The sequence below is a fragment of the Salvelinus sp. IW2-2015 genome, linkage group LG30 (assembly GCF_002910315.2).
Source record: "Salvelinus sp. IW2-2015 linkage group LG30, ASM291031v2, whole genome shotgun sequence".
NCBI lineage: Eukaryota > Metazoa > Chordata > Actinopteri > Salmoniformes > Salmonidae > Salvelinus > Salvelinus sp. IW2-2015.
Genome location: NC_036869.1, coordinates 13,191,640 through 13,214,959, shown reverse-complemented (window position 1 = coordinate 13,214,959; position 23,320 = coordinate 13,191,640). Strand labels below are relative to the sequence as shown.

Genomic DNA, 23,320 nt, shown 5'->3' with positions numbered 1-23,320 from the left:
ACACACCGCCAGGAGCCGAGCCGTGAGACAGACCCTGGCCAGAATCATGCGGCAAGAGAGGAGAAAGGTTTGGGCGTGTGAGGAGGAGCAGTGGCCCTTTGATGAGATGGAAAAAAAGAGGCGCTGATTGACAGCGCATGCCCTCCTCTACTGTGAACGGGCAGTTGAATTACTATTGATTTATTTCAGAGTTGTAGAAGAGGTACAGATGAGATACGATTTTTTTGTATTATGAATACATTGAATAAATTATAATTTCCCAATTTAAAAAATTAGAAAGTGTGGTGTGTGTTCTTACAAGGATACTTTTTTTGTGTACCTGTCCTTAGAAAATCATCCGTTTCTAATTCCAACATTCTTTCCCCTGTCTGTAGTGGCTTTATAGAGGAAACATCTTCAGCAGAACACAGCTGTGAATATCTCGCATCCCTATTCAGACACCACTGCCTTTGTCCAAACAGCCTTGAGGAATAAAAGCCAGTTCAACGTAGAAAATACATTGATACTGGGCTTGGCAATCCGCTTCAGTCCCATCCTCCTTTGTAAATACATTAGCTCCATTAAATCACAGGACACAAGACCTTTAACATTGCACATTTAATGCCTTTCTCCTTTGTTTGTCATTTAAAAAAAATTATACAACCTTAAATATGGCCATCTGTCAATCAGCCATTGTAAGAGAAGCTGAATGATGAGTGAAGAGAATAAAGGTTCAGGTGCTTTCTAGATCCATGTTGTTGCTCAGAGTAGAATCCCTGCTGTACAATGACTAGTCTCATATTACCATACAGTTGGGGCTACTCTATGCATGGCTGACCACACACACACACGGCTGACCACACCGTTTACAACAAACACCTGCAGACATCAGGTTAGAGGGACAGAAGGGACAGGTTCACACACAAAAGGGAGGCATGTGGCGTTAGAGTCTCGTTCAGAACAGACAATTGCAGCATGGATGGAGGAGACAGGCAATGAAAAAGAGTAGGGGTGAGGAGAAAGAGAAACCACAGAGAGGGGGAGTTTCTAGAGTAGGAAAAAGGCAGCAGTAGTGCTACAGCTTACAAAATGACCCTTGCACATTCAGTTTAAAGTATTGGCGTTATTTTTCTCAGAGCGCAAACGGAAACCTTGTATTAAAGCTATTCATCAAATCCTTTGTGAGACAGAAAAAACACTTGGCCCGGAATACAAAAGTGAAGCAGGGAGCGGTAGAGGTTTAGACGCCAAGACGTCCTACTGACTGATAGAAGGTGATAACCTCCATTTGGCTGTCAATCTGTGGGCTCACTGGGAACAGCCATGTGTTTGAGGAGGAGACAGCTGCTTTTGGAATCAATTCCTCCGACAGGTTATTCATACATCAATGCCCTCATTTAGGGAGAGAATATGCACACTGCAGAGTCAGACACTCACGGCTTCAGCTTTTCCATGAATTCATTTCACAGGACCGTGAAATAAAACAGTATGGTTTAGACTAGCTTTTCTCTGGTGAGGGAGAACATTAAACTAAACTAGCATGAAGGGCTACTGTATACCTTTTGATGTTTATATACTGAACAAAAATAAACATGTAAAGTGTTTGTTTCATGAGCCAAAATAAAAGATCCCAGAAATTTTCATTATGCACAAAAAGCTTCTCAAATAGTGCACAAATTTGTTTACATCCCTCATAGTGAGCATTTCTCCTTTGCCAAGATAATCCATCCACCTGACAGGTGTGGCATATTAAGAAGCTGATTAAACAGCATGGTCATTACACAGGTGCACCTTTTGCTGGGGACAATAAAAGGCCACTAAAATGTGCAGTTTTGTCAACACAATGCCACAGAAGTCTCAAGTTGAGGGAGCGTACAATTTGCATGCTGACTGCGGGAATGTCCACCAGAGCCGTTGCCAGATAATTTAATGTTCATTTCTCTACCATAAGCCCCCTCCAACACAATTTTAGAGAATTTGGCAGTACGTCCAACCAGCCTCACGGCCACGTGTAACCACACCAGCCCAGGACCTCCACATCCGGCTTCTTCGCCTGTGGGAACGTCTGAGACCAGCCACCCGGACAGCTGATGAAACTGAGGAGTTTTTCTGTCTGTAATAGGGTGTGGCGGCATATGTGGGTAAAAACTCATTCGGATTGGCTGGGCCTAGCTCCCAAGTGGATGGGATTATGCCCTCCCAGGCCCACTCCTGGCTGCACCCCTGCAGAGTCATGTGAAATCCATAGATTAGGGTTTAAAGAATTTATTTCAATTGACTGATTTCCTTATATGAACTGTAACTCAGTAAAATCCTTGAAATTGTTGCATTTATTATTTTTGTTCAGTATAATATCAACATTTAGAAATGTATAAAAATGAAAGACAAGTAACCAGCCCCAATACATTATAAACTGAGTATAGTCAAACTCAAATATCCATTTCAGTGGCATGGACTGAAGAGAATTTCAGTTTCTCTGGAGTGAGTTGGACAGGGCAAGGTAGGTGGTTGTCCCATGCATGTGTGGGTGGCAGCATCACAGTCCTGTGGTTTTAGGACAGACAGAACAGGGCATAGCTCTGTAGCCATCTCTCACAACCAAGCAGAGCGATTGACAGCCAGGGAGAGCCATGCAGCACAGTGCTCCCAGAGCCATGCTCACACAGTCAATTAGCAGCGGGAAAAACGTGTCTCAGGGAGGCAGAGGGGAGGGGTAGTGGGAGGGTTACTCTTACCACAAAAACAGAGGAGCATTCTGCAGCTCCAATCATGCACAATCACTGCTCCATCATGGCGGTTGAGGAGCTGTGTTGACGCGAGTGTGAGGCGGCAGGCCCTGACTGAGCCGAGACGCTAAGCTGCTTTGTCCCATCTGTAAACGTCCAATCAGGGTCAGAGGGTTCACAGTATACAAACGCTGTGCTTAACCCCTAGCCAACCTACCAGCCATGTTCCAGGAACCAAAAGAACAGCAGCAGAAAATGCCATTTGTTTTTTCTCAGCACTACGGTTACTCAATATAGTCCAGCCATATGACCCTCACATTTCAACCATATTTACTTTCATTCACAAGTCATTCTCCTTTCAGACGCTCAAACAAAGTAGGCCTGAAAATGACCCATAATAAAAGGACTAATATTTCTGATGGAGAGAAGTTATTTACAACAGGAGAGAAGAGCGAGTCAGCCAGCAGCAGCCGTGGCTTCAACAGATTCATGCCCCATAAAACCAGTGGTGGGTGGATTTCAGAGAGCAGAGTCGCCTGCCAGATGCTGGGAGATTAAATTATTATGTTACGTTGTAGTCGCACTACACTGCTCTAGTTGTTAGCTGGAGGAAAACAACTCAGGTCAGTGGATATCAGGGCCAAGAAAAATTAAGTGGAGAGGTTTTCATGTGATTTACTGGAGCTATAAGCTCCGCACTCCTGCAGCAGGCCCAGTGTACCGACAGGACACCCTGTGGGTGACCGATACAAGCGGCTAGCGATTAGCTGGCCTGGACTTTACAGGCCAGTTTGACTGGGAGGGAGAAACTGCAACTCAGTAACTAAAGCACTCTTTCATCTGAGACAATGAGCAGCCTGGTAGGAAGACAGGGCAAGGGGACAGTGTGGCTGAACTGTAGAGTGATGCTCAAAAGAGATGGCAGCAGGAGAGAAAGCTGAGTGTAATGCTAACTGTCAGGTAGATAAGATTAGCCGTTACTCTGCTGGTAATGGTGGCGACCGCAGCAGAACACACACAGTTGACTGACCACAGAGGGGCCCCAGCCTGGCTCTGCACTGTGGTACTGCATATGGGCTCCCACACTCTCGAATGTAGAACAACAAGACCGAGGTGGATCTAATAGCAAAACAAAGACACACACACATATATCTTTTTTTAAAGGGCCATTCCATGCCAGCATAGCCTGGACAAATATTTGGTATCTCAGATTGTTCTGGCAATTCTCACACTGTATAAACTTCATTGGGAGGAAGGATGTTTGATATGCTTTTTACATCTGTAACGCAAGCAATGTTTTTGAAACACATGATGAAAGTGGCCATTCAGAGTGCAGGGCCATATGACTGTAGATTACAGTGGGCCAGCCTGCTATCAACACAAAGCCAGGTGTTTAGCGGAGCTGTTCAGGATGTTCGGGGCTCACAACACTAAAGCCCCTCTCTGGCACAGAGCTGCAGAAAATGGGCAATTAAGAAGTGATTTTCACCTCACAGCTTGGCCCGTTGCCTCACAAAGAACCCTGCGGCAGCCTGGGGACTGCAGGAGAGAAGAGGCCCAGGGAAGGGGTTACAGGGGTAGGATGGGGAGGTGTTACGGTGAGGCAGCATACTCTGGATCCATGCGCAGAACATTATGATGATGTATGAGAAACGATGAGATACAGAGAGAGGAGGGAAGAATCTCCAGCAGATTAGAGATTGTACAGAGAGGAGCAGCTGGTTTGACCCATACCCCTTTCCCTCTCTCGCCTCCTTCCCGCTCTTCTCATTATCTCGCTCCTCTCCCGCTTGTTGGTAATTGAGCTCAAAAGGGATCCTGCTGGAGGTGAAATAAATGTACTTTGTCTCAGGCACACAGACAAACCTGTCACCCCTTACAGGATCCTCTGCCAATGTCACAGTAAACAGGAGAGCCAGTCACACACCTCCTGTCCCATCAGGCCAAGTCAGTCACCCAAAGCCCCACACCAAACCATGGCTGCCGCCTCAGTCAGCGGGTCTGGCAGACTGTCCAGTGATAAAGGTACTCAGCCAACCTTGAAGGAGGAGAGTCTAACGGTGGTTCCACTCCACTATGTCTGAGCACTAAGCCAGTAAGACCATTCAATACTAAGCCAGAGGAAACTAAATGGCTGCCGCTCCTCCACTCCCTCTCCATTCAGGTAGTCAAGTAAATGTGGCAACAATGGCTGATAGTAGTAAATGCCACAGTTGATTTCAGTGGAACTCTGTTTTACAATAGCAGGTAATGGTTTCATTCAAAATACAATAGTATGCTATTAAAGGCCTGATACAGCTCGTTCTGTCAGACAATACCTTAGTTATTGCTGTGTGAAATGCTTGGAGCACAAGCGGAGTGTAAATTGCCACACATTTCACACCACAGTAAGTCATGCCTCTCAGCCGGTTATACAACCACCACTCAGTACATTCTGTGCAGGGATACTTTAATCTAACTTTAGCTCTCCACTATGTTCAGACACTTGAGTGTCAAGTCTGAAACAGACAGACGTACCGTTCTGCCCCACTCCAGCAGTTGCTATAGTAACGGAGTGGTTAGGCCCCCTCTGATGGCACGGTGTATAAAAAAAGATCAACTTCTGGTCACTATGGTTACCCTGTCTTTAAGGTGACTTCCAGATTCAGTTGACATTACATGGCAGTTGGTTTGGGTTGAGCTGTAGGATGACCAACTGAACCGTTACTAATCTCATACTGCGCTCTGTCAGATTAGACTGTAGGCCTAGATGGATATCTATGGGCCCAAATGGCTGTAGTGTAAATCAGCTGTAAATGACTTATGTAATGGGATTTAAGCCAGGCTTTGTTCTCTGCGTGTACAGTATATGAATCTGTCATGAGCTACATTTACTCCATGAAGTGATTAAAATCAGTTTCCAGACCCGGCTCGGTCATTAGCTACGACAGTGCCCAATTTAATTATTTCTATCCTCTTTAGTTTGCTCTGACTGTCACAGGTTGTGTTTTAGTGCTGCCTTTGGGCCTGTTATTTGATCCAGGGCCAGGGGGCAGGGCCAGCCTTTCAGCCTGGGCTTTGGCTCCCTTCCATGGGTGTACTAAACACTACAGTACCCTGCTGTGAGGCCTAGTGGAAACTTAGCAGCTAGAAGTGCCATTAAAATGCTGCCATTGTGCAGAGAGGAGATCAAAGACATTACTTTTGACAGACAATCAGATTTCTGAAAATTCTTCTATTTTAAATATTAATCTCACTGTTAGGTCATAATGAACATCTGTCAAAGTGCTTTATGAAACCACGTGATATTTTGAGTCATCTTCATGTTTCCATGTTTCAGGCCGCCAAGGCAACAGCATCGCTCTAATGCTATTTGTGAGGGACAGACCGTGTGGCTAACCAAACTCCTGGCCTCATGCGTTTAGCTGACCCACAGGGACAAAGCACAGGGTGCCTGTTTATGGTGCGAGGGAGAGGTGAGGTATTCACAGTTTAGACTCCAGCTGCATGACATCTATCTGGGGAAGCTTCCAACGTTTCCTTTGGCAGTCTGAAGCGAGAACAACAAAATGGGGGAAGAGTGCAGTGAGAAGAAACCACCAAGGAGACGGATCTCCCACCAAACAGATGATGAATACATAAACACACGAAACTAATCTAAGAGTGCTGAAAGCAGCGAGAGCCCCCCGCAACAGCGCCAACCCCTCAGCAGTTTGGAGGAGAATCTCTGGCTAAGCGGGAGAGAACTGCCGTAGCGTTCTGCTCTCGTGCTGATCCCACTGGAAATGGCGTCGCTCAGCTCTTTGTACCTGGCTGAGTAATGACACCGAGTGAATCACTTTTTTTTTTTAAGAGCCACTCCGTATTCTATTACAAGACAAGATGGAGCGGGAGACTAATGCGTTTCTCACGGCGACGGAGCACACAGAGCTGTAACTCTGAAACTTGTCTCCATTGACCTAAAAATAAAATCAACTGTTTCTTGTCTCCCCACCTTTGAGACCCCCCCCCACACACACTCTAGCCCGCTTTCACTTTGCACACAGCTCACACAAAGCCAATGCAGCCCGCCTAACTACTCGAGCAGTTCATAGTGAGCCGAGTACACAATGTAGCCACTTTCGGACAAGCTCATTACCGTAGAAAGCCGAGGGGAGCTGCCACCCAGATTTAGGCCTGTCCTCTAAGGGGCTGATGCATGTTGAAAAGGCTGCATTAACATGCACTGAGAGGGAGGTCATCTTTCAGAAACGACCCAGGCTTGTTCAAAGGCCTCAAAATGGCTGCAATAAAAATGGAAATAGTAAAAAGATATCTTCATCGTCACAGTAAATGTGACATCTGAGAAACGCTGACTACAATGTAACAACCTGTGGATAAGTCAGTGTGCCAATCTAACACAGAGCAGTGGCCAAAAGGTCCATGTGAGCTGTCTGGCAGGAAACAAAGATATTATACAGCCATATATATGAAATATCAGCGTCATTATAAACATCACCATGATTGCATCACTCATGATTCATAGAGAATAAATTGGAGGAAACCCAGAACCCCATAAGAGTTTTGTTATGAGTGCACTACGACTCAGATACTGTATGAGTAAATACGAGGCCTATAAACCAGGTATAACACTAAGCACTAACACAACTGTGTAGTCTGATTATCAACAGTCTAATGTAAACTATATTTAGACATGGAGTATAATGATTTATAAATCATGTTGAATAACGCAAAAAAAAGATATATCCTCCTCGTTTCCCATTGAGCAGCTTGTAGCCATACAGGCGTTAAGAGTCTAATGCGGATCAATATAATCAAAGGCTCCATTCTATTGCTTTATCCCTGGAGGCTTACTGCTGCCTGATGAAGACAAGTCCGAGTGGTAGAGGGGGATCTGGGGATAATACCGGATTGACCGAGAGCGTAGAAAACTGACCTGCTGTCTGTGGTTGGACACTCTCCGCAGGGTAGGTAGAAAGTGGATGTTTTCAGGTTTCAAAGATACCGTATTTTCAACCTAACTTCCGTTTCTCCCGAAGAACAGAAGTGGGGACTCAAGTGTCTTTCGAGGCCTGCTTTGTTAGGTTAGTGGTTGGGTGGCAGGACGCTGCAGCACCAACAGTTTCATTAGGCTTTACAGTCAGTAGAGACTCACTAGATCTCTAAACATGACCTCATCCATTCAGCTGGTGAGGTCACGGTCTCGTGTTCATAATGGCCTCCATTCTAGTGACAGTCCAGTCACCCCTGTTCTGCCCTCCAGTCAAACCTATGGAGCCTCCCTACTACTGTCCAGCTTAGTGTCCAGTGTCCTCCCTCCTCAGAGCTTAAGCATGTTAAGGCCAAACCAGAAACATCTAACATGTTGATTCAGCTTCTCAGGGATCTTGGACGGATGAGCTGCGGCTGCCACACACACACGTTGTGTAGACAGCTTGGGTCCTCTCAAGGCTGTCCAGCTGTCCGGCCAAACCCACAGGAGTAACACGACATAAATCATGGGGCAAAATGAAACGGTGCATTCAGTGAGAATGTGGTGTACGTGACACACACATATATATAGATCCAGAATACACATGGTTTAAGTGAGATTATTTATATATCCTGAACAGTCTTTCAATACAGCACAATGTCCGACACATTGTCCTCTCAGAATATTGGCACATATGCTAGTGTATATTTTAGACAGGATACAGTCCATAGGGAAACATCCTCCTCCGCACAGACAGTCATTACCCACATCAATACAGCAGAGCACATTCCTTACACTGTGTTCACCTGCCTGGTACAGTAAGGCATGATCCTGGCTGGTAGTTTGCCCATAAACAGGTTGGTCTAACTAACAAAGGAGGAACTGTGGCGTGTGCAGAGATTGTCCCGAGATGATAACATCTGATAAGAGAAAGGTCACATTACATGACAGGGTAAGAGGGTCAGGGTGGGTAAGAGGGTCAGGGTGTGTGATGTAAAGCTGCCATAAAAATCAGGACAGAGAGTAGAGAGAGAAAACGGAGAATAGGAAGCGATGGGCTGGCTGCTGCTGATCACCGGAGGCCCAAATTAAAACCGGCAGTTTGGGGAGCTCCCATAACGATGCAGTAAAGTGGAACATTGTCTGTTGGCAGACAGCAAAACACTGAGAAGAACTGAATCAAAATGCTGTGTCTACCAGCTGCCTGCCTTCCAAGAGATACGGCTCTCCACGTACTGTGGTGTGAGTGGTTCCTCCGATATAAGAGAGGATATAACTAGAGCTAATACTGAGAACGCTTGAAGAGAAGGTGCGAGGGAGGGTAGTGGTATAGAGTAAGGAGAAAGTATCTGAAACGTTCCTGTTACAACCTCCCTACCTCACATCATCTCACTGACCCAGTTACAGTGCCAGGGCTCCTCAGAGAGGAACTATGAACTCTGCCGTGTACCACACGTGAAGAAAATAAGGATAAAAATAAATAAATGACCATCTGCATTAAAACAGAAGGTTAAATTAAGCACATTCATGCTCAGGTCCACAAACCCTTGTGGGTGAACACGAGGCCCACATTTAAATAGTAAAGCTGAAGGACCGGGGAGGGAGGGTGAGAGGGGACGGAACCTTTACAGGCCTCGTTCCCGGCCCCCGCTCTATTTTTGTTTCCTCTTTTTGTGCGCCACACACTGCAGTGGATTTCTCAACTTCGCCCTCATCAGTTGTGCGACTGATGAAACACTGACAGCTTCTTTACATTTGTAAAGACCCCTGCAGCAGCTGTACTTATCCCACCACACAGCCCAGCTCTATCCCACCACACAGAGACCAGCGCAGCTCCACACAGCCTGAATCAGAGGCAGCTCTATCCCACCACACCCTGAGAACAGCCTAGTCAGGACAAATTGGCCCTGGCTGCACATCTCCTCTCAATGCTATGTTCAGTTAAACAACACCACAAACATAACTAGCGCTGCTACCCAACTGACTTAAACCCACCCCCACAAATTCACTGAATATACAAATATAGAATTTCAGAATAGGAGAGAAGGTGTTTGTGCCTCTAAATGTATGTCAAATTGCCAGGCAAAGTGATCAGCCATCATAGAAACCAGAGTTATTTGAGAGGGCCTGTTCGAACTTTTGTGTCCTATCAAAGGAGCGGTAATTGCCTTGCCTTGTTTGCTTTTATTACGTTTTTTTCCTGACTGATGAATTTTAATAACATGGATGGAGCACATGGGGGAGAATAACAACTCACAGTGTTCCAGGGGACATGCTTAAGCCAAGCATGGATAATTGTCTAACGCTAATTAAGGGGAGGTTAAACCAGAGGGGCCAAGAGTTGTTGAGGGGGAGGGTGTTGCGTTTTGAGTGGGGGGCCCAAGGAGAGGGGGGCACCTCCAGGTTGTTTTGTTGTTGGCATGGTTTGGTCTGAGCAGATTTCTACCCCAGCTGCTGCACCTCAGCAGATGTGAAAGCCATGTTCTGTGCGGTCCAATTCCACACACAGCCACGTGAGCATACATCTAGCATTACGCAGGAAATTAAGAATAAAATATAAAAATAGACAATTTTAGACTTCAGCCGCAATTTTCCCCATGTCTTTTTCACTGTCAAATCATCTCACCAGTCCCCAAAATAAAGTTGGAAATGTAATGCATTGATTACTTTAATAGCATTGTTATAAGAGGTGAGTATTTTGGGGAGAAATAGTATCAAACTCATGGGGAAATGTACTGACTTAATCAAAAGTTTGAAAACTATATGCTTAACACTTCAAGAATTAAGTATTATTTCACCTCATAATATAAAAGTATAATGTTTCAACCATGTTATTGGAGTGGAACGCTTAGGGAAGGCAACAATCGCCAGTTATAATGGACTTTGATTATTCTCAGTGCATCGTGGGCCACAAACAAAGTAGCCTAGTCAGCAGCAGGCCCACACGTGGCCAAAATGTTTTGAGAATAGTTAAATGGAAACAGAAAAGGTACATCTGAAATAAAAGTATTATTCATTGTGGTTCATAATAACTTCACATTGTTTTCACGCGAGGAAAGTTCACACGAGAACACACGCTGTAATGTGAGGGTTAAACTCAGCCATGCGATGTGCTGAGTGTCTCCGTTTGAAAGTACGTCATTGCCTAGCTTACGCCTGTTTTAAACCCCAATTTAAAATACTTTAAATGTTGTAGGTTACACCGAGGGTAAAAACCTTGAAATTACCAACATTGGTATCGCCCCCTTCTGCCAAATTCGCCGGTATTAGGTAATCGCAGAAAGAAAATGGTCGCTTCTTGCTTCCCCTTCACATGAACCTCTGCAATGCGACTGAAACACTGCCTCCTTAAAATTACACCATAAACAAGCCAGCGCTTAATCAACTAACTGCTAACATTTCGTTTAGTTGCATCCATGGTCTCTCGTCTGCTTAAAAACTATTAACTGGAATAATTTAAAAAAACTCTCCGAGAATCTAACATTCTTGCTCAGCAAGCTCAGGCTGCAATATATCCCATTCACAGAGGTCACACAGACGTGCTACGCGAAATTAAAATGATCAGACCCTTTATTGCGTATATACGTTAGTAAACAAACACAGACAAGCAACTCCTCCTGAGCGTTCCACTACGATTGTAAATTATTGGAAATTCTACGGAAATGTTAAATTGCCTGACCCCCTTTCTGCGCTCTCCCCCTACGGAGAAAATTAAAGAGCTCCAGTCCACTCGTCATGGTCGGACCGTGCTAGTCAGGTACTCTCAAGTCGCATCAACATAACTAAAGTGAATGTTGTTATGATATCCAATAGCAAAACTAGGTGTTTATTTATAAATAACAGTTTATATAGGGCTACTCAGCATGGGGTATAAAACCCGGAATCAGACATGGGCGATATGGCTGTGTCTTCATGGCTCTGAAAGGGGCTATGGGAGAAAACAAAGACATTCTGAAAACAATTAGCCAGCTCCTGTGGAAAATTCTGACTTAATCAATAAACCTCACACAAGTCGTTTGTTATATTGTACAGAGATGATTCCAGAATGCGCATTGCCATTCCATAGATAGTTAATAATCAAATAAATCGTCTTGTCTGATGTTGAAGAAATGAAGCAACACAGACACTGTGAATATAAATCGACAATTTAAATAAAGTCTAATTGATAACACATTCTACAACTTGACCATCTAAAAAGGAAATTCGGCCCCAATAGGCCACAGCTGTGTAATGGTAACCTTCACACTCCGTGATCGAAGTTTATGCATTTTCTTCAAAACAGGCGAAATGAACGTGCAAACTTGTAAAGGTTAAATTATTTTACACATTGGACAATAATAGGCTAGTAGTTACTCACGTATTTCTTTTGGATGATATTCCTCTTAGGTCTTTCCTTGCTCATTCTGCAATCCAAAATGTTTTGCTAAAGAGAGAATGGCCACATGAATTTCTTTCTTTGACTCTCGCTTCTCCCGGAGCACACCAAACAATTTAAATCCCCGGTCTGTGAGCTCTCTGGCTTTGTAGAATCCTCGCTCTGGGTTTCCCTTGACGATCTGGATTTCGTCGATAGATTCCAAATTAAAGGTCCACGACGAACGGAGACAAACAAAAAACAAACTCACTTCGGAATAACATATTCAAAACAACTCACAACAAATAACTTCCATTCGTAGAAAAGCCCTTGACGTTCTCTCTCCCGGCTATCCTGAACGACATGGATATTCTAAAGGTATTAGTCTGTTCTTTGAAAAGAGTCACATCTTGTTTGAGAAGAGGATTTAAATCGAATCAAATAAAAAAGGGTCAATGTTCCGTTTTGCCTGGAACTATCAGGCGACGAGTGTAGACTACTCCAGCACCGCAGCTATTCTAAAAGAGGCGAGTTTCTTTCTTCCCCTGGTTCAGCCTATCACATCCGTTACCATGGACAGCGGCAACTTTAAAAGTCCGTTTTTCAGGCACCGAGTAAAAATGATTTTACAAAACGCGAGATGAATAATATATCCCGGATAAAGTAAAATCTTGTTTGATGAATGGGATCCCACGTGTAGGCTAGTTGGTTCTTCGCTAATTACAAGTTACTTCGTTTCCTATTTCTCCTCAGTGGCTCGAGCGATCCCGTGAAAAGCTGACCTGGAGCCCATTCATATTTAGTGTGCAAATTATCAACATTGTTTCAAGCTCTCAATCTATGCAATGCCAATGCTACAAAGTAATTGACAATGTTTTTTTATTTGATTTAACCTTTATTTAACTAGGCAAGTCAGTTAAGAACACATTCTTATTTACAATGAAGGCCTACCCTGGCCAAACCAGGATGACGCAGGATAATTGTGCGCGCTTTGGGACTCCCAATCACGGTTGTGATACAGCCTGGAATCAAACCAGGGTCTGTAGTGACGCCTATAGCACTGAGATGCAGTGCCTTAGACCTCTGTCATGTTTTTAGGCCACAGGCCTGCAATCACCTTCAGAATGGCATTGTAGCATTGAGGTAAGGAAAGCGATCGAATAAACCTTCATCACAGAGACCATATTATTTTTGGGAAGCTTATAAAATGTGTATGTGAAAACTTAGAATTTCCGATTTTCCAAAATGACTTCCTAAAGTCACTCGCGCTGAGCACATGCAGCTTGCAATAGCACATAACCTACAGGGGTGCGTTCAGTTTGGTTTACACTAGCTTCAATAGCCACAAAGTCAGATTCACATCTACAAAGTCCAAATTGTCCAAAACAATAGATTTTTTTGTAATGATTTAAGGTTAGGGTTAGGCATAAGGTTAGCAGTGTGGTTAAGGTTACGTTTAAAATCACATTTTAAGAAGATAAATTGTAGAAATGGACTGGGTTTATGACTTTGAAGCTATGGAAGCTAGTGATGACGTTCAGCAGTGGTGTGAAGTAATTAAGTAAAAATACTTTAAAGTACTACTTAAGTAGTTTTGGGGGGGGTATCTGTACTTTACTTTATTCATATTTTTGACAACTTTTACTTCACTACATTCCTAAATAAAATAATGTACTTTTTACTCCATACTAAAACCCTGAAACCCAAAAGTAGTCAGTACATTTTGAATGCTTAGCAGGACAGTAAAATGATCCAATTCACACACTTACCAAGAGAACATTCCTGGTCATCTCTACTGCCTCTGATCTGGCAGACTCACTAAACACACATGCTTCTTTTCGTAAATTATGTCTGAGGGTTGGAGTGTGCCCCTGGCTATCCGTAAAAACAAGAAAATAGTTCAGTCTGGTTTGCTTAATATAAGGAATTTGAAATTAAGTGACTTTCACATTTACTTGAGTCATTTGCTATTAAGGTATCTTTACTTTTACTCAAGTATGACAATGTAGTACTTTTTCCACCACTGCCGTTCAGTTCGGTTCAATGTTTTCTACATTGCGTGGTGGTTTGTACGTTCATGGACAACATTTCCATAAAACAGTGTGCACTGTTCTTTAACAGCCTTCGGGTACATTTCCTCCAGTTTTTTTTAACCTTTATTTAACTAGGCAAGTCAGTTAAGAACAAATTACTATTTTCAATGACAGCCTAGGAACAGTGGGTTAACTGCCTTGTTCAGGGGGGAACAACAGATTTTTAACTTGTCAGCTTTGGGATTCGATCTTGCAACCTTCCGGTTACAAGTCCAAAGTTCTAACCACTAGGCTACCTGCCTAGTGGGTGTAGCGAGGTGTGGCCTGATCAATATGTGTGTGACCATTAATGATCTCAAAACTGGTGCAGCACAACACCATACACAACCGCCCTCTGGGCCACTATAGTCCGCTTCTTCAACCTGTTATTCTAGCACCGTTTCCGTTTAAATAAACATTGAATGGGTTTCTGTTGTAGCCTACTAAACTAACTCCAGATGAGATCTGGGCTACAGTAGGAGGTTACAGTAATTGTCGCCACATTGCTTAGAAATGTGACACATTCTGCTAGCACCATCAATATGACTCAAAATGAGCGTTTCGTGTTAAAGTTGACTAGAAGATTCAGTAGATTAATCATAGCCTACTGATCATGACTCTAAGCATCCTTACTTCACTTTAAGATACTGTAGGCATCTACCACCCCCACAACTAAGGGAAAATATCATCTCTTTCCTGAAAAACTGTTATTACGCAGTGACCAGGGAACCAATTAACCAAAGGTTTTTGACTTGAAGTTCAGTAAACCTTCAAGTCCAAATGGTCAAATTCCAATATGTTTTCATCTCGGTGAACAAGAAGAGAAATGGTTTGAAAACCCACCTCAATCCAGGAAAAAAGGTGTCACTGTACTCCTAATTATCATATTCAGCAAATTGAGAAGATTAAAATACTGCTAGTTATTAATTAAACTGCCTTCTTCGTCCTCATGCTAGGTAGCTACTGGTAAAGCAGCCCATTTAGTTCCACAACCCTTCTGGTAGCTACTCACTCCAATGCTAAGTGTTGCGTTTTTATGGAATCCAATGAGCTGCATTAACTAGCCTATCATGCTGACGGAAAAGCATGTTTTATAAAAAAAAAAACAGCAGTATTTCAATCTTCTTGATTTGCCTATTGGGATAATTAGGAGTACAGCGACACCTTCCATCCCTGGAAAGAGCTTGTTTTTCAAACTGGCAGCCACTCATACCTCTCTGATTCAAAGGGGTTGGTTTAAATGCAGAAGACACATTTCAGTTGAATTCGTTCAGTTATACAACTGACTATGTATCCCCTTTCCCTTTTTCGTTCACATTTGGCATATGACTATTTTCGACTGGAAGGAAGGTTACTGAACTTCAAGTCAAAAACAACTCTGCTGCCTTCTGTTACTCAGAACATCCCTACTGGCCCCTACGCTGTCAGGGCTTAGCGTTACTTTGAAGTCGTCAGAACTGTGTGTGCGTGTGTGCGTCTTGAGGGACTGATGAGCAGGATCTTGGTTGGTTGTGATGACTGTTCTCTGACTGGTTCCTCTTGCCCCTCAGTGACCTATCAGGAGGAATGACAAACCTACATGATGATGCAGTGTGAGAAGGGAAGACTGTGTGGACCAGAGGAGGCTGGTGAGGGGAGGACGGCTCATAATAATGAATGGAATGGTGTGAATGGAATGGTATCAAACATGGAAACCAGGTGTTTGATGTGTTTGAGACTATTTCATTTATTCCGTTCCAGCCATTACTATGAGCCCGTCCTCCCCATTTAAACTGCCACCAGCCACCACTGGTGTGGACCTGTGTGATGTGGGTAAGTACGGTTACTGTTGCTCACAGAAGCAAAGTCAAGTCTCTGAGATCATGTAAAAACATAAGGTGTCTCTTCTGCTGTCTCTTCTCTTCTGCTGTTGGATTGGCTCTTTAATGTTCCTAAAGCAAAAATAAAAACATCAGTCTATTTCCACTGGGGATGGATCAGGTGCACTTCCTGATGATAGGGACCCGAGGTGCTGAAATGAGCCCTACAGGGAACAGATGAACACCAGCGCATGAACATGTTGATTTCATTATAGTCCTGCATCAAGGATGGGATATCACTCCCCAGCATGTTTGATGTAGATTCAGCACCATGCTCACACTGATCAAAGCAATGAACTTGTCCATGAATGAATAAAGACTATGGATCAATATCTGGTAGATCAATAAGCCGCAGTGAAAGCTGCAGATGACATGATATTAACATGATATTATGGGTCTGATTAAATCACATCAGCTTCCAGGCCCACCCAGTTAACCACAGGGTTCACATATACTGTAAGGTAGTAACACGTGTAATACTTTTCATTTATAAGCCATTATCAGATAATTTATAAGGTATGTCTTGATGATTGCCTGAATATTTATACACTTTTATGACTCATTTATGAAATATCCGTAAGATATTTATAAACTGTTACACTGAAACTTGTTACACTGCATAATAACGTTTGTTCATGTATAGGGATAAATCAATTTTTAAATAATCAATTTACTCATCAGTGATGTGGCATCCTGATGTAGAGACATAAATAGTTCAGTTAATGTTTGGGACGTGAGTTCTTTCTGTTTTTCCATGTCCTCCTGCACCCCGGGACTCTGTGGGGCTCTGTCCTGTTGAGTGACATTTAAGCCTAAATGAATCAATGAACCAGACTGTGCAGTGTGCAGTGCAGTGACTTGGAGTTAGCCCCCACACAGCAAGCAGGCTAGTGTTTCCACTACAATTGCTTATGCTCTATTCCTCCTCGACTAAAGAGGGCCTGGAAAATAGTAGAGGACCATGACCAGAGGGTTTCTTGGCTGCCTGGCCCCTATTCACTATTCCTGCTGGCCTCTATTGCAAACGCATGTTCTCCACTAATAGCTGTAGGTAAATTTGACTTGATCTAGGGGCCCATGCAGGCCATGACGCTGAGCAGACAGACATGTTTAAACCTCCTTTAACAGGCTGCTTGGTGTTAGGTCTGCTCTGAGGTGTGGAGGTGGGGTGGAGGTGTATTGAGGAGTCTGACCGTGTCCTGATGGGCCGTGGGGGTTCCGGTAGGGGGTCTGGGGGATGGGGGGGAGGGGGGAGGGGCAGTCAGACCAGGGCAGGATTTGATTGGAGCTCTCACTCTCCATTGTTTTAATTGGTGAGTGAGGCTGAACAGAGCAGACGGTGCTACTCAGACTGATGTCCCGTAACAGAGTAGAGGGAAGGAATGGGAGGTGCAGTGGTGGAAAAAGACTGTTAATTTGGCATGGCTAATAATCCATTGAAAAAAAGGGAAACCAACTGAATGTTGAAAGATCTTTTGATATACAGAACCAGTCAAACGTTTGGACACACCTACTCATTCAAGGGTTTTTCTTTATTGTTACTATTCTACATTGTAGAAATAATAGTGAAGACATCAAAGCTATGCAATAACACGTATGGAATCATGTAGTAACCAAAAAAGTGTAAAACAAATCAAAATATATTTTATATTTCAGATTCTTCAAAGTAGCCACCCTTTGCCTTCATGACAGCTTTGCACACTGCATTCTCTCAACCAATTAACAGGTGTGCCTTGTTAAAAGTTAATTTGTGAAATTACTTTCCTTCGTAATGCGTTTGAGCCAATCAGTTGTGTTGTGACAAGGTAGGGGTGGTATACAGAAGATAGCCTTATTTGGTAAAAGATCAAGTCCATATTATGGCAAGAGCAGCTCAAATAAGCAAAGAGAAATGACAGTCCATCATTACTTTAAGACATGAAGGTCAGTCAGTCGCAAAACCATCAAGCGCTATGATGAAACTGGCTCTCATGAGGACCACCACAGGAAAGGAAGACCCAGAGTTACCTCTGCTGCAGAGGATAAGTTCATTCAAGTTACCAGCGTCAGAAATTCCAGCCCAAATAAATGCTTCACAGAGTTCAAGTAACAGACACATATAAATATCAAATGTTCAGAGGAGACTGCTTGAATCAGGCCTTCATGGTTGAATTGCTGCAAAGAAGCCACTGCCAAAGGACACCAATAATAAGAAGAGACTTGCTTGAACCAAGAAACACGAGCAATGGACATTAGACTGGTGGGAATCTGTCCTTTGGTCTGGTGTGGGGATGCTTTGCCGGTGACACTGTCAGTGATTAATTAAGAATTCAAGGCACACTTAACCAGCATGGCTACCACAGCATTCTGCAGCGATACGCCCTCCCATCTGGTTTGCTCTTAGTAGGACTATCAATTGTTTTTCAACAGGACAATGACCCAACACACCTCCAGGCTGTGTAAGGGCTATTTGACTAAGAAGGAGAGTGATGGAGAGCTACATCAGTTGACCTGGCCTCCACAATCACCCGACCTCAACCCATTTGAGATGGTTTGGGATGAGTTGGACCTCAGGGTGTTTAACACTTTTTTGGTTACTGGCAGCTTCATTAAATAGTACCCGCAAAACACCAGTCTCATGTCAACAGTGAAGAGGCGACTCCGGGATGCTGGCCTTCTAGGCAGAGTTCCTCTGTCCAGTGTCTGTGTTCTTTTGCCCATCTTAATCTTTTATTTTTATTGGCCAGTCTGAGATATGGCTTTTTCTTTACAACTCTGCCTAGAAGGCCAGCATCCTGTAGTCGCCTCTTCACTGTTGATGTTGAGACTGGTGTTTTGCGGGTACTATTTAATGAAGCTGCCAGTTGAGGACTTGTGAGGCGTCTGTTTCTCAAACTAGACATTCTAATGACACTCTCTTTCTATTCTGGTTAGAGACAATTTGAGCTGTTCTGTGAAGGGAGTAGTACACAGCGATGTACGAGATCTTCAGTTTCTTGGCGATTTGTTGCATGGAGTAGCCTTCATTTCTCAGAACAAGAATAGACTGACGAGTTTCAGAAGTACGTTCTTTGTTTCTGGCCATTTTGAGCCTGTGATCGAACCCACAAATGCGTGCTCCAGATACTCAACTAGTCTAAAGAAGGCCAGTTGAATTGCTTCTTTAATCAGAACAACAGTTTTCAGCTGTTCTAACATAATTGCAAAAGGGTTTTCTAATGATCAATTAGTCTTTTAAAATGATAAACTTGGATTAGCTAACACAACGTGCCATTGGAGTGATGGTTGCTGATAATGGGCCTCTGTACACCTATGTAGATATTCCATTCAAAATCAGCCGTTTCCAGCTACAATAGTCATTTACAACGTTAACAATGTCTACACTGTATTTCTGATCAATTTGATGTATTTTTAATGGACAAAAATGTGCTTTTCTTTAAAAAACAAGGACATTTCTAAGTGGCCCCAAACTTTTGAACTGTATTGTACATTCTGGTGGTATTTTAACGTTGAATATGGTATAAATAGCAAGGCTTCTTTTACTCTTTTTATTATAGGAAGATGATTTCCTCATTGCCACACCACGTTACGACTCCACTGCAAAAACAGGCAGCAGAACAGCCCTATTCTGCTCTGTGGGGGAAGGAGGTTGTAAAATAGAGGCTTGTACCATTTGGTATTTTCAAGCTGCTGTAAAATTCAAGTATTACGAGCATGTGAGGACGTTGAATATTACACAAAAGAGTGAGAAACTATGTTTTAAATGGTGTGGCGTGCCGAGGGTCGCGCTAGTATTAAATGACCCTGTTGAAGTGGAAATCCTGTACCTACTCTCATTAAAGTGTAACCTCCCCTGACCCGCTCCTCTCTGCTGGGACCAGTCAGGATCCCAAACAACATTTATTTTATGGCCCTAGCCCCCCGCAGAGAGACTGAGAGTCCCAGTCTACCACGCAGGATAATTGGACACCTTGAGTTCCTAAATCCCTTCTGGAATTAAATGCATGCTAGGTAATTGCATCAGGTGGACTCAAATGTAAACATCAATGAGAAAGAGAGAAAAGCCAGGTTCAACGTAAACAACAACAACAATAACAACAGAATCCAAAGAATGTGTAACTGTTCAAGCCCTGATATGTCAGTTACCCTACTGCTCTACTGGTTGGTTAAACACAACCACAAGGGTGCTGCTGCCCCACTGTCACGCTCGTCGTAATGTGAAAGAGAGGAGGACCAAGTCGCAGCGTGATATGAATACATCTTCTATTTATTATAACGAAGAACACTTAACCAAACTTTACAAAACAACAAAACGAACGTGACGCTATATAGAAAATAGTGCAGACACAGGCAACTTACACATAGACAATAACCCACAAACTACCTAAGGAATATGGCTGCCTAAATATGGTTCCCAATCAGAGACAACGATAAACAGCTGCCTCTAATTGAGAACCAATCTAGGCAACCATAGACATATAACACCTAGACTAGACAACACCCATAGACATACAAAAAACCCTAGACAGGAACAAAACACATATATCACCCATGTCACACCCTGATCTAACCAAAATAATAAAGAAAACAAAGATAACTAAGGTCAGGGTGTGACACCCACCGTTGTGTATGTTGACAATGTTGGTTGTCACAGCCTCACCTGAGAACCCACAGCCTTACCTGTTCTCACCTAGGAACACTGTCTTCATTCTGTATCTATGGGACTCTGTCGGATGTGGACGTGGTTGTGTCCAGAACCTGTTGCGTGGAGACGCCCCCCATGTGATCCAGTCTGATGTGGAGACTTTGTATCTTCTGTCTGTCACTGTCTCTCTGTGATCGCTCCATTCAACGGTACACTCTGGTTCTCATTGTCTTCCTGCCTCTCAGCAGTTGGAGTCCATTCACATCTCTTCCTCACATTCTGAGGTTTGATTGAAGTGGATTAGTCTTTAGCCATGATTCAGTGATGACCAGGGGAGGCCTGCCACCCTCAGTGTAGCCACGTAAAGAGTGGCTACAAAAGGTGTTCGGCTGACTGACTGGCTGACTCAGCTGGGTCAAGCTCCACTGCAGATGGGAGGTGGGTCTGAAAGGCCTCCACAGGGACCTGAATCTCCTGGGTCTCCGTGTGGCCCTGAGGGCCCTTTCATGCCCAGGACACCTGCACCATTCACAAAGACCATCCTTCCTCTGCTTTGTGATCACATGGAGAGAGAGAGGGGAGAGAGAGAGAGAGAGAGAAAGCAAGCAAGGAAAGTGAGCAAGCAAGGAGAGTGAGCGAGCGAGGAGAAAGATTGAGCGAGGAGAGAGAGAGAGCGAGGAGAGAAGAGAGAGGAGAGAGAGAGGAGAGAGCGAGAGAGCGAGAGAGAGAGAGAGAGAGGAGAGAGAGAGAGGAGAGAGAGAGAGCGAGGTAGGCCACTGCCACTGACCTCAGCCATGTGGAAACAAAGTAACACAAACGACCATGGCCAGAACAGCTGGGAGCACAGCACAGAAACGACATGGCTGACTGGGTGGTCTGGGAAAGGGGGAGCAGAGAGAAGGATGGAATATCCTACCCGATCTCGATCGTGTTAAAGAATTTCTTATTGCTCAAATGATCAACCTAGTAACTAAGTAATTGCGCGCCATTTACATCAGTGTTGCTCAAATACGTTCAGATTGTTCCAGGATTCCGAGCACAATGAGCCTCCACTGTATAATGTTTGAGCAGAATAGAGCCTTTTCACAGACATAGTGGAATATTCCCTGTGTTTAATATGGAGCTGGTCCTAGCTGCTTGGTTTGCATGATAACAAGAAAAGGTGATTGTAACAGAAGGTCCTGTTGATATAAGCATTTTCCCTGTTCCCCGGCTCTGTCATTAAAGGAAATGTAAAATATTTTCAACTCATATTCATCCTCTCCAGCACCACCCCAACATCATCATATGTGAAAATTGTGCATTTCTATGTTTTGTAGTAAAAATATAGAGGAAGTTAAGTGTTCCTATACATCACAACCAATTAGTAGGCAATTATTAGGCAATGCCCTACTCACAATTGGTAAAATGGCACAGATGATGTCATGGAAACACTATCTTCCACTATTTCTTTATTACAAAACATGGAAATGCACAATTTCACATAGTTGATGTTGGCGTGTGCTGGAGATGATGAATATGAAAGTTGAATTGTGACATTTCCCTTTAAGCCTAGCACCTCGTCTCTCCTGAGGATGAAGGGTGTTCAGCCCTGCAAGGGCTTGGAGGAGGTGTAAATGCGACAGGAGGGGTGGAGGAGGGTTGTGAATGACAGGAGGGTTGAGGAGGGTGAATGACAGGAGGGTTGGAGCGAGGTTGTGACAGGAAGGAGGGTTGGATGAGGAGGTTGTGAATGACAGGAGGTTTGATGACGCAGGGTTGTGAATGACAGGGAGGTTGAGGAGGGTGTGAACGACAGGAGGGTTTGGAGGAGGGTTGTGAATGACAGGAGGTTGGAGAAGGGTTGTGAATACAGAGGGTGGAGAGAGGGTTGTGAATGACAGGAGTTGAGACGAGGTTGTGAATGACAGGAGGGTTGAGGAGGGTTGTGAATGACAGGAGGTGGAGGATGGTGTGAATACAGGAGGTTGAGGAGGCGTTTGATGACAGGAGGGTTGGAGGAGGGTGTGAATGGACAGGAGGGTTGGATAGGGTTGTGAATGACAGGAGGTTGGAGGAGGGTTTGGAATGACAGGAGGGTGGAGAGTTGAATACAGGAGCGTTGGAAGGAGGTTGTGAATGACAGGAGGGTTGGAGAGGGTGGGAATACAGAGTGGAGAAGGTTTGAATGACAGGAGGTGGAGAAGGTTGTGAATACAGGAGTTTGGAGAATGTTGAATGACAGAGGGTTGGAGGGAGGGTTGGAATGACAGGAGGGTGGCAGGAGGTTGTGAATGACAGAGGACTGTATGGAGGAAGGGTTGTGAATGACAGAGGGTTGGAGGCAGGGTTGTGAATGACAGGAGGGTTGGAGGAGGGTTGTGAATGACAGGAGGGTTGGAGGAGGGTTGTGAATGACAGGAGGGTTGGAGGAGGGTTGTGTTCTGGAGGCAACCGCTTGTTGGTCTTTCCTGGTTCCACAGCGGCCTGATTTGAAACTGAGAGGCTGTAATTGTACTTGAACTAACTGAAGAACTACATGCTGGTTGGGGAGCGAGGAGAGAGAGAGAGAAAAGAGAGGAAGTTGTTTTTATGTGTTGATCTCGAGTCAATCTCAAATCCTCTCTAGCTCCTCTATATGAACTCCTGTTGTAATGGTGGTGAAACGTCCCCCAGTGTTACTCTGATAGCTGGCCTGTGTTACTCTGATAACTGGCCTGTGTTACTCTGATAGCTGGCCTGTGTTACTCTGATAGCTGGCCTGTGTTTACTCTGA

General features: G+C 44.0%; 1 protein-coding gene across 1 annotated transcript in view; it reads right to left on the bottom strand.

The window, feature by feature from the left end:
* The window catches only part of LOC111954892 (protein Jumonji-like), a 90,311-nt gene extending 77,778 nt beyond the window's left edge, over positions 1–12,533 (bottom strand). Inside the window, 1 exon segment of the mRNA XM_070436184.1 lies at positions 12,014–12,533. Coding sequence (XP_070292285.1) covers positions 12,014–12,058 — 45 coding nt within the window. The 5' untranslated portion in view covers positions 12,059–12,533.
* Between the last annotated feature and the right edge of the window lie 10,787 nt (positions 12,534–23,320).